The 12,374-nt window shown below is 41.7% G+C and overlaps 1 protein-coding gene across 1 annotated transcript; it reads right to left on the bottom strand.

Moving 5' to 3' along the window:
• Positions 1-3,230: 3,230 nt before the first annotated feature.
• LOC135055361 (putative nuclease HARBI1) lies at positions 3,231-7,490 on the bottom strand. Its single transcript, XM_063959330.1, has 7 exons — positions 6,895-7,490; positions 6,724-6,810; positions 6,378-6,397; positions 5,530-6,280; positions 5,073-5,445; positions 4,742-4,763; positions 3,231-3,443 (listed from the first exon to the last, which is right to left on the bottom strand). The coding sequence occupies exons 3-6, from the start codon at positions 6,390-6,392 to the stop codon at positions 4,760-4,762; spliced, it is 1,143 nt and encodes a 380-aa protein (XP_063815400.1). The 5' UTR covers positions 6,393-6,397; positions 6,724-6,810; positions 6,895-7,490; the 3' UTR covers positions 3,231-3,443; positions 4,742-4,759.
• Positions 7,491-12,374: the final 4,884 nt, after the last annotated feature.

Genomic DNA, 12,374 nt, shown 5'->3' on the forward strand with positions numbered 1-12,374 from the left:
ACAACTGTACCATAAGATATATCTGATGGGATGAACTTCCCTGTGATACATCGCATGCGATATATCACATGCACAAAAAACACACTTTTTCCATCCGATTCCATCCAATTCCGATATATCATTACGGCAGCACCAACGACCCAGGGGCTTCGATCCGATGCTCACAGGACCATGCATCAGATCAGATTGGATGTAAAACATATACGATTTGACACTTTTCATAAGATATATCAGCCCGAAAAATCGAAATCGCATGAAATCGTGCAAAATCGTTGTAGTGTATGGGGCCCTTTAGATTTTGGGGGGTTGTGTTCAAAATTAAATCTAAATTGCAGTGTAAAAATAAAGCAGCTAGTATTTGCCCTGCAGTGCACATGGGGGGTAATTCTGAGTTCAGTTCAGGGCCATCGGGAAGCAATGAGTCCATTAGCATCCACTAATAGGCAGAAAAAACTAATTCTGCATTGCATCATTCACTGTGCACTTTACTATGTGACAAGAGAAAGACAAAGGAGCACCAACTCTGTATTCAAAGAGAAAGAACTAACCTATAAAGATGGATGGGTAAATGTTGTCTGTGGCAGTAACAACCATGGGGGTAATTCCAAGTTGATAGCAGCAGGATTTTTGATAGCAATTGGGCAAAACCATGTGCACTGCAGGGGAGGCAGATATAACATGTGCAGAAAGAGTTAGATTTGGGTGGGTTATTTTATTTCTGTGCAGGGTAAATACTGGCTGCTTTATTTTTACACTGCAAATTAGATTGCAGATAGAACACACCCCACCCAAATCTAACTCTCTCTGCACATGTTATATCTGCCTCCCCTGCAGTGCCCATGGCCCTCATTCCGAGTTGATCGCTAAGTTTTTCGGTCGCACAACATATTCGCAAAGTTGCGTTAATGTAGTAAATTTGCGAACCTCCGCCCTCAACGTATTTTTGCAAATTCGCACGCAGTATTACACAAAGTGGGCGTACGCCAAATGACATCGCAGTAATGCGAAACTATCGCAGCATTGCGAAACCATCGCAATAACACATACTTAATCGTAAAAATACTAAGTTTGAGTAGATTTACACATTTTACCGTAAAAGTGCACACTTTTAAGGTAAAACGCACAAAAATGTTTTTTTTGGCTATTAAGTGAAATTACACCTTTCCTTTTAAAGTCCACAAGCCCTTTTCAATTACGAACCCAATTAGTGTAATGATTGATAATGTTCCTAAACAATTAAGTCTGAAAAAAAAACCAGATTAACACTTTGTTGCCATAATTGCCCATCAACATGTAAAAGTGTAAAATAGTTTTTTTTTTTTTTTCACTTTTTTTTTTTTTTAAAAGGTGTTGTTTGTGAATGAAGGTTTTTACATGTTTCTTAACACAATAATCTCCTGTTTTTTTTTTTTAAAATGTAACGTTAGATGTGTGTAATGTTTTTTGCAAACAAATTCTGCCTGCCAATCTGCTGATCCTTTTTTGCATTAATAAACACAACACCCGGTTAACTGTAATCAACTTTTTATTTTTTTTTTGGTTAATAATAATTTTTTTTTTTTTTAAACAAATAATAAAAATCAAGCAAATTTTTGCAATTGGTCAACACAATTCATGATTCCTTGCAGGTGTAGGCACATGGTGTAAAGAATCCCGGATAAACTTGTTGGATCTCCAACTGCAACATCTGAAATTAAGATGCAACACAAACATTAATAACTTAATTACATTACTTATTATCCAAGCAAGGCGCAAAGCACACTTAAATGCTGGCATGTCCAAACTGCTGGACTCCAGCTGTTGTGAAACTACATATACCAGCATGCCTTTACACAGTTTTGTGGTCAGGGAATGGCAAAGCTGTGTCAGGGCATGCTGGGATGTGTAGTTTCTCAACAGTTGGAGTGCCGCAGTTTGGACAGGCCTGCTTTAATGGCAAAGTTACTACATCCTGGCTGTTTTATGGTACAATCATTAGCAGAACACACAAGCCTGCTCAGCCTTTTTATCAGATTTTAAAGTGTTCCAGACCATGTGTTAAATTTACTACTATGTGAGTTATATTTAAGATGGAACGTTGCCCATAGCAATCAAGCAAAAATATGATTATTATATTGTAGAAGTGGATCCCAATTTTTAAAGTATAATCTTATTGGTTGCTATGTCCGACATCCCATGTTAAAGATAACTACCATCTTCGTCAATGTTACACCATGTTGGCATTCATTCCCATTTGTTGTTTTATTTGTATTTTATTTTTAGGGGGTTGGTCCTGCATCATCACACTGCATATCCACATCTTCAGAAGGCCAACATATCATAGCATTCCCACACTCCCTGAAAGCTGCCCTTACTAAATAAGTGCAAACAGGTTTGACTAGAACAATTAGTAATTTTGAGAATGTAACTTTCACACAAAAAAACAGTGTGTCATTAGGCTGCATAACAAAGTGAAGCATGTGATTTGTAAGTGTAAATATTCAGACTACACAGGCCCAAGTGTAAAAGGCAAACAACATACTAAACTCCACTCAGGTATAACTGTTTACCAGAAAAACTAACACATATAAACCCTGTTCTCCTGGCAACCCTGGCTACCTAATGAGTGTCAACCTAGAGTGGACACACAAAACATTGCACACATACACACTGTACATATAATGACACTCACAAATATGTAAAGGCAACATGTACACCATGATGAAATTTTCAAATATTTGTCCAGGGTCCAAGAATTCAAACAGTACAACACTGCATGTTTTGACATTGTAAGTGTAAGTGGGTAATCATTTTTTTCATTATAAAACAAAACTTACTTTCCACGGCAACCTCAAGACTCCCGGACCGGTCTGCAGGGGCTTCCTCTGCCCATTCACTGGGTGGGGATGTTGGCTGGATGGGGGAAGGTGGCTGGATGGGGGAAGGAGGAGGGATTGGGGAAGGAGGAGGGATTGGGGAAGGAGGAGGGATTGGGGAAGGAGGAGGGATTGGGGCAGGAGGCTGGATGGGGGAAGGAGGCTGGATTTGGTTGCCAATTTCAGAGGGGGGGTCTGATTGAGAGGGCGAGGGGGGCGGAGAGAAAGTTAAGGCAATAGAGGGTGTGGGGGGTTCAGATTGGGATGTAGAATTAGAAGGAGAAGGGGTATGGGAAGGAGGAGAAGGGGTCCCAGAAAGAGATGGAGAGGTGTGGTGAGAAGGGGAATGGAAAGTGGAGTGGGCCAAGGAAGCTGATGGGGCCTGGGAAGCTGAGGTGGACTGGGAAGATGAGGTGGACTGGGAAGCTGAGGGGGACTGGGAAGCTGAGGGGGACTGGGAAGCTGAGGGGGACTGTGAAGGGGAGGGGGAGTGAGAAGGGGAGGGGGAGTGAGAAGGGGAGGGGGAGTGTGAAGGTGAGGGGGAGTGGGAAGGGGAAGGGGGTGGTGAGTTTTGCCGTTGTTGTTGTCCTAGAATGATAATTGTGTACAAATTTTGTAAACATGAGAAATTACATAGTAATCAATTTCTTTTCTCAATGTTCTGTTCAATGTTAAATGCTTTTTTTTTGTAATAGCAAAGCAAACATGTTAAGATCCTCTTCATGTTGGCCACAGCAAACAAAATGAGTCCAAATTTTTACTTTGAAGCTCATTCCTTCATCTAGTCAATTGAGTCATAGTGATTGGTCTAGGCAACATCACCAGATTACTATTCCAGGAACCTTATTATATAGCCAGCACTGATCAAGTTTTTTGGTTCTTTTTCCTGCCTGCTTCTTATTTGTTTGAAACATGCACTTGTTTGGTGTTACTTTGCTACAGTCAGTACTGTTTTCCCTAACCACACACAGTGTCATAATTTCCAAAAAAGGACACAGCAGGTTGCAATTAGCCTACCATTTACTGTAAAATGATTGAAATTCCAAGGGGATTACAGCAGGATTTTCGTTTGCAATTGGCCAAAAGCATGTGCACTGCAGGGGTGGCAGATATAACATGTGCAGAGAGAGTTAGATTTTGTTGGTTTGTGTAATTATGGGCAGGGTAAATACATGCTGCTTTATTTTAACAATGCAAATTTATATGCAGATTTAACATACCACACCCAAAAATTACTCTCTCTGCACATGTTACATATGCTTCCCCTGCAGTGCACATTGTATTGAACAATTGAACCATAAATTCCGGAAGCCCTAAACTTGGTAAATCACCCATTAGCACAATTTTGACCCAAAACATTATGTAAGGTAACTTACTTCGTGTATGCAGAGCCCGAATTTGCTGGCGGATCTCCGCCAACAAATCTGGAGTCCTCCTACGGAGATCACTCCACCTCCTTTCTAGCTGGATGATTGTCCGCCTGCTGCGGACGCGAGTCCGCAGCAGGCGGCGGACCTCCGCGTAGGCCTCGCGCTTCACCCGATTGGGGATGAAGCGCCCAACGCGGCCTACGCGGCGGTCCATCACCGCAACCAGCACGCGGAGCTCCCGCCTGGTGAACGGTGCTGCACGCATCATGGCAATGGCGTTTTCCTTATTTGGGCATATATTTATAGTGTCTGTTAGCATGTGATTGGTCAAAAATCTATGTTGTCATTTCTAATAACTTTATTGATCTTTGCAATGCTGTGAAGAGCAGAGTGTTATTTGGCACGAGCGGAAATTCGCATTAGCAGAAGCGAAAATGTTTAGAACACAAATTTAAGAAAACAACACACAGAGACACAGACTTTAGATAAAATTACTATACATATCTGTGTACTCACCACAGTTCGTGTGATCATTCAGCTGGACAGTCACAAAGTGTGAAACATTGAGTATCATTTGTTTGTGTGTTTGGTTACATAATCAGGATTTGAGGATATAAAATAAATAAGGACACTATTTATTAACATTACAGTATTTAAATTTCTAAATAAACATTGTAAGCTTAACGTGTTTTTGGTTTTTGTTAAAAAAATCAATTACCCATTCCAACACAACAAAAGCCTTACCCAATCACTTTACAAGATCATACAAAATGCAATCATGGTTTAAAAAACATAAGCATACTGTGTTGTATTATTTCTGCAAATATAAAATATAAAAACACTATACCTGAAATATTCTGCAACAATTCTTGCCCTCACTTGGCTCCCCCTCCGTGTCACACTCCCCCCACCGAAGCGTGGACCAACCCCTGGCTCCTCATCAGGCAATTCCTCTGCCTGAGGAAGCTCTACACTACTCCTTACCGCGATATTATGTAGTATTGCGCACAGGACCACTATTTTACTTGCCATCTCCGGCGAATACATGATGTCGCCACCAGTGCGGTGGAGCACACGAAACCGCCCTTTAAGGACACCAATTGTGCGCTCCACCAGCTGCCTAGTGGCAGTAAGCGCGGAGTTAAATGCCATCTGTGGTCCTGGCCTGGGATTACGGTAAGGAGTCATGAGCCAGGGGGTGCAAGGATATCCACGGTCTCCTGTTGGTAGATAATCCAATATTTCAAAATAGTATATTTGTCAAGTTATTTTTGTTTGTTTCAAAAATTAAAGCAAAAACTCACCCAATAACCACATGTCTGCTCGTTGACTTGATCTTAATCTCTGCCATATCCCTGATTGTCTAATGACATATGCATCATGGGAACTTCCAGTAAACTTTGCATTCAGGGAAAGGATCTGGAGGGATGGCCCACAAACAACCATTACATTCAGAGAATGAAACAGTTTCCTGTTTCTAAAAATTTCTTCATTATGTCTTGGTGGCTGAATAGCAACATGTGTGCCATCCACAACCCCAATAACATGTGGGAAGCGACTACCACCTTCCGCAAATTGCCGCTTCACCACATCTAGGGCACCAACATCCAAAGGCATATCAATGAACTGCTTCACCCGCTTTAGGAAAGCCTGGCAGACACGCCGCAGGACCTTACTGAACTGGCCCTGCGACATGCCAACCAGGTCTCCCACAACATGCTGATATGAGGCTGTAGCCAAAAAATGTAACACTGCAAGGAATTGTGTCAATGGTGGTATTGCTGTAGGATACCGAATTTCAGACTCCAGATCACTCTCTATTATGGAGAGAGTGTCTAGGATTAGATGTGGTGGCAGCCGGTATCTACGCACCACCACATCATCTGGCATCCCAAAAAGTAGGACACGGGTTCTGAAAATTGGTGGCCTAGCACGCCTCCGTTGCCTTGGTTGATGAGGAGCCGGCTGTGGTTGTGGGGCTTGCGGTTGGGGTGGGAGTGCTGGCGTGGGTTGGGGAGGTAGGGCTTCTGCTGCAATATATATTGACATCACACACTTTAAAAAAAAAAAAAAACAAAGATGAAGAATACAAAACTAAAGTTTGTCAAATATACTACAATAAAATGCTTTGACAAATGTGGTGTCAACTTACTGCAGGAGCGTACATTTTTTCTGTGTTGAATTCATGTCCAAAATGTAAAACAATTTTGCAAATAAAAAATAAAGAACAAATTTAATTAAAAATACATATGTTATTTTTACAATTCCCAAAAATTTTTTTTGGGTACATTTCTCTGCATAAAAAACTTCACAAACACCAATAAAAAACCACAAACCAAAAAAAATAGGCATTTAGTAGCTAGACCAGGAAAGACAAACACTACTTTGCAGATCAATCCTGGTAAAAAAAAATTTGGTTTAGCCAAAAGGAAAAAAAACATAAGCTCAACAATTTTAAAAAACACAAACAGGCACCAACACAGGCCAAGGACACTTACCTGCACAAAAAGAAATGAAAACTTGGTGTTCCCTAGCACACCAATCGAAAGAAATATCAAAGGGTTATATCACCCAAAAACAAGCACCTACAAGAGAACACAAATGATAGTCACAAATAACATACAGACCATTAAAACAAACAGCCACCAATACAGGCCAAGGACACTTACCTGCTCAAAAAGAAATGAAAACTTGGTGTTCCCTAGCACACCAATCGAAAGAAATATCAAAGGGTTATATCACCCAAAAACAAGCACCTACAAGAGAACACAAATGATAGTCACAAATAACATACAGACCATTAAAACAAACAGCCACCAATACAGGCCAAGGACACTTACCTGCTCAAAAAGAAATGAAAACTTGGTGTTCCCTAGCACACCAATCGAAAGAAATATCAAAGGGTTATATCACCCAAAAACAAGCACCTACAAGAGAACACAAATGATAGTCACAAATAACATACAGACCATTAAAACAAACAGCCACCAATACAGGCCAAGGACACTTACCTGCTCAAAAAGAAATGAAAACTTGGTGTTCCCTAGCACACCAATCGAAAGAAATATCAAAGGGTTATATCACCCAAAAACAAGCACCTACAAGAGAACACAAATGATAGTCACAAATAACATACAGACCATTAAAACAAACAGCCACCAATACAGGCCAAGGACACTTACCTGCTCAAAAAGAAATGAAAACTTGGTGTTCCCTAGCACACCAATCGAAAGAAATATCAAAGGGTTATATCACCCAAAAACAAGCACCTACAAGAGAACACAAATGATAGTCACAAATAATAAGCACAGGTTTTTTATCACAAATGGACTTGCCAAATATATATGGGATTAAATAATTTAACAAAAAAACATTAATAAAACACTTTGACTTCCAAAAATTAACAATAACATTTCCACAATACTCACAAACGAAAAATTGCATAAAAAATGCAACACTGTCTATATTCCTAACGCAAACGAAAGGACAAAGGTATGCTTGACAATTACTCACTCTGCAAATTCCACTAGCACCTTCACGCACAAGCCAACAAACAAATGAAACTCCAAACTACCTACACTCACAGCGTGCAAACTCGGCCCTTAAATAAGCAGTGCAATCATTCACCAGATTAATAGTGTACACCTGTGTGAATTAACGATTCGCACGTAGGTATATAAGCGCACACACCTCGGCATACACACATCACAAACATGGCTTCTCGTGAGCAAATCGCAGCAGAGCTAGACCGCATTGCAGAGCAGCAGATGGCATTGCAGAAACAACGCTTAGAGTGGCAAAGGCGCTTGTTAGAATCCGCCTCTGCGGATGTTGAGGCAGGACCTAGTACTCTGCAAATTTCTGCTTCTGAACCTCAACAATTGAGTGGGGATACCCTGCCACACACACATAGTGAGCAAACTGAGGGAGAATTGACTTTAGCCACACAAACACAGCAGACAGAAGCTGCTAGTGAGGAGGAAGATGGAGATGACCAACCAGAAGAAACCTCACAGGCTACCTCCAGACGGAAAAAAAGACAGCCTGCATTCACTAAGAGGGAGTTGCGTGTCTTGGTCACGCAGGCCATGGCCAAAATACATAGAGGGCCAAAAAACATGGGTGCTGCTTCAAAAGACCGCATCTGGAGAGACATCACAAAATCTGTGAATGAAGTTGGCTCTGTCGTCAGAACATCACAGGAAGTGAGACGACGGTAAGTGCATCTTGACAATCCATTTTCTGTGCTAAGTTGATCAAAAAATATAGTTACATATCATGTTCTGTCTAGCAAACACAAGCAGAACATGTGTGCTATATATTTTCTACAACCAATAATAATACTCAACTTTGTCCCTCTTTCACAATACATATGTAGGTGGGCCGACTTCAAATCCCGCCTGAAGGCAAAGAGGGCTGCGGAGTGGAATGCCTCAAGGGCTACAGGGGGTGGACCACCTGTCGCTGTGGAGTATACTGACTTGGAGGAGATGGCGATGGACTGTGTCAGTTATGAGGAGGGCCAAGGGGTGTCTCATATGGACACGGACCTGCCTGAGATTCTGACGGGACATGACTTGGAAGGTAAGTTTACACATTTATTTGTCTGTAATTTGAACTGTATTTAGAATCTTTAACTAATTTATACTCCAACTTTTTCCCCACACATTCTTCTATTTGCTTGGCACAAAACACAGCACAGGGTGGTGAACAGTTTGAGTCACAGGCCGGTTATGTGGTTGAGGCTGAGGTGGAGGGACCTAGTGGGTCTGGCAGTGTGGGCCAACAAAACCCACCTATGCAGGTTCCTACTGGCCCCCCCACCCAACCCTCTGCTATCCCGGAGATCCTGCTTGAAATTGCTAGGTATGGTGAGAGCCTAAACACATTTCAAGACGGGGTCATCCGGGAGGTAAGCCAGATAGCTGTCCGGCTCACTGAGATCCGAACCTGTGTTGAGCAAGGTGTTGCTCAACTCTGCCAAGGTCTGGCAGAGATCAGGCAGGCCCAAGAACAACTGGCCTCCTCAAACCAAAGCCTTGCAAATAACATCTTGCAAGGGCTCCAGGCCATCGCTGTCTCCCTTGCCCACAGTGGCAGAGAGCCAACCACATCGGCTCCCTCCCCTGCCCCTGCCCAGGAAGAACAGGCCACTGGGCAGGCCCAACGAAGGTCACTCCGCAGACCAAGCAAAGAAGATCAGCCTCAGGCGGGGAGAAAAAGAAGAAAGTGATGTCTCTCCAGATGGGCAGCACCCATGTTTTTGTAGTTGCCTCTATGTTATTTTGGAGTTGGCTTGTGTGGCCAGAATGGATCACTCCCTCTTAGTGAAATGTCTTTTTTCTGTTTGGAGGAATTGTAGCCTGTGAGTTTCTTTGAACAAACAACAGAGCCATCTTCCTCTCACTAGTGTGCTGTGTATTGTTGTGTTTGTGTGGTGGATACTAATTCTTTTTCATTTGGTATCAAATTTGTGTGTGGCAGGGTGTGTAATATGTTTAATTTATGCATTTAAAAGATACTTTTGTCAGAAGCAGAAATTTGCAGAGTACTGAGTTCTGCTATATAATTATTGTCAGTGCCATCTGCTTGGTGCTTGGTCTATCTCTGCCTGTGAGACTCATGTGGAGCCATGTTTAAATGTTGTGTAATATTATTACCGTAATAAAAAAAAAAAAATACAAATGTGTGCAATTTCTTGAAGGTAATGCATTAGCAAAATCTTAGTTACCAAAAGATTAGGTCAACATATAGACACTTGATGACCAATCTGCTAATTCTCCTTAAAATTATAAATATTTAAAAAAAAAAGGTATGCTTTGCACCACACTTTAATGTCCATATTAATAAAACAGACACGACAACTTGATTAAATATCTTTGGTCAACATGACATCATTGAAAACATTGACAGATATTATAAACATATATTATTGTGACTTTTCAAACTAAATCATAGTGTATGCTGCATTATGTGGGTGTTGGTTAATTGATAAGAATGTAGCAGAATTCTCTAACTTTATCTAAAAATGTAACTTGTTTGTATTTAGTAGTCTAACACACATTAAAACATTTCTACAAAATGCTTACACACCAAGGTAAACACAAATAACAACCTTATTTGACAGTGTGTGAGATTAATATGTGAGTAGAATAAACATGTAATGTGTGTTCAGTCAATTGGTGGTTGGTAACTTTCATGTGCTCAGTAATTAACAAGTAATTGGACATCAGATGAATGTGCTCTCCAATTAACTGCTAATTACTGCATACACACTTGTACCAGTACTTCGCAAATGTAGAGTAACTGCAGACCTACTCTGCTGCTGCGTGAATGTTGCTACGGTTTCCTATGTTAGTTTTAACAGCGACAATGTTTATTTGCGAAAACCACGCCCAGTGCTAGTTGCATACTCCCACACAGTACGCCCACTTTCACGCCCATGTCGGAGCATTGCGAAGTCTCGCCTCCGCCACGCCCACGCCACTCCTCGTTTTCGTTTGGCAGTTACGGCTTTTTTTTTCCTAAGTAATTTTGCACAGTTGTCGTACGTATGTCGTCGCGCATGCGTAATCACGCATTTGCGCATGCGCAGATACTTACATTTCGGACATTTGTGATGCGATGACTCTTAGCGATCAACTCGGAATGAGGGCCTTGGTTTTGCCCAATTGCTAACAAAAATCCTGCTGCGATCAACTTGGAATTACCCCCCATATTGGCTACATACATTTATTGCTACTTTACAACTGGCAACTATTCAGGGGCTTGTCAGGGAAAGCAAAGACTGAACATGTAGCACAAATCCCGAACATCCTTATTGCACACAGCTTAAAGCAACACAGAATTATGGGGGTAATTCAGACTTGTTCGCAGCAGGAACTTTGTTAGCAGTTGGGCAAAACCATGTGCACTGCAGGGGAGGCAGATATAACATGTGCAGAGAGAGTTAGATTTGGGTGGGGTGTGTTCAAACTGAAATCTAAATTGCAGTGTAAAAATAAAGCAGCCAGTATTTACCCTGCACAGAAACAAAATAACCCACCCAAATCTAACTCTCTCTGCACATGTTATATCTGTCCCCCCTGCAGTGCACATGGTTTTGCCCATCTGCTAACAAAATTGCTGCTGCGATCAACTCAGAAATAGGCCCTTGGTTTTGCCCATTAGAGTAAGATGTTGCTTTTGCAATCAACCTTGAATTAGGCCCTATGTAAATATCTATGACAAGCTGCTGCTACTGTACTGACATAGAGCACCAAGGAGATATTTAAGTCCATCATTTAAGTACAGAACAGTGGGTAACCTTGCAGTTTCCCAGCGCTGGTGTCATGGGTATGATACTGACCAAGGCCCTATCTACATGACGTTTGTGTACTCTGTGCATGTTTGTGTTGGTTTTCTATGAGTGATCTGTTTTCCTCCAATACTCCAAATACATATTAGTAGTGATGTGCATCGGAAATTTTTCGGGTTTTGGTTTTGGATTCGGTTCCGCGGCCGTGTTTTGGATTCAGATGCGTTTTGGCAAAACCTCCCTGAAATTTTTTTGTCGGATTCGGGTGTGTTTTGGATTCGGGTGTTTTTTTCAAAAACCCCTCAAAAACAGCTTAAATCATAGAATTTGGGGGTCATTTTGATCCCATAGTATTATTAACCTCAATAACCATAATTTCCACTAATTTCCAGTCTATTCTGAACACCTCACACCTCACAATATTATTTTTAGTCCTAAAATTTGCACCGAGGTCACTGGATGACTAAGCTAAGCTACCCAAGTGGCCGGCACAAACACCTGTCCCATCTAGGAGTGGCACTGCAGTGTCAGACAGGATGGCACTTAAAAAAATTGTCCCCAAACAGCACATGATGCAAAGAAAAAAAGAGGTGCACCAAGGTCGCTGGATGGCTAAGCTAAGCGACCCAAGTGGCCGGCACAAACACCTGGCCCATCTAGGAGTGGCACTGCAGTGTCAGACAGGATGGCACTTAAAAAAATATTCCCCAAACAGCAAATGATGCAAAGAAAAAAAGAGGTGCACCAAGGTCACTGGATGACTAAGCTAAGCGACCCAAGTGGCCGGCACAAACACCTGGCCCATCTAGGAGTGGCACTGCAGTGTCAGACAGGATGGCACTTAAAAAAATT

The sequence above is a fragment of the Pseudophryne corroboree genome, chromosome 3 (assembly GCF_028390025.1).
Source record: "Pseudophryne corroboree isolate aPseCor3 chromosome 3, aPseCor3.hap2, whole genome shotgun sequence".
Lineage (NCBI taxonomy): Eukaryota > Metazoa > Chordata > Amphibia > Anura > Myobatrachidae > Pseudophryne > Pseudophryne corroboree.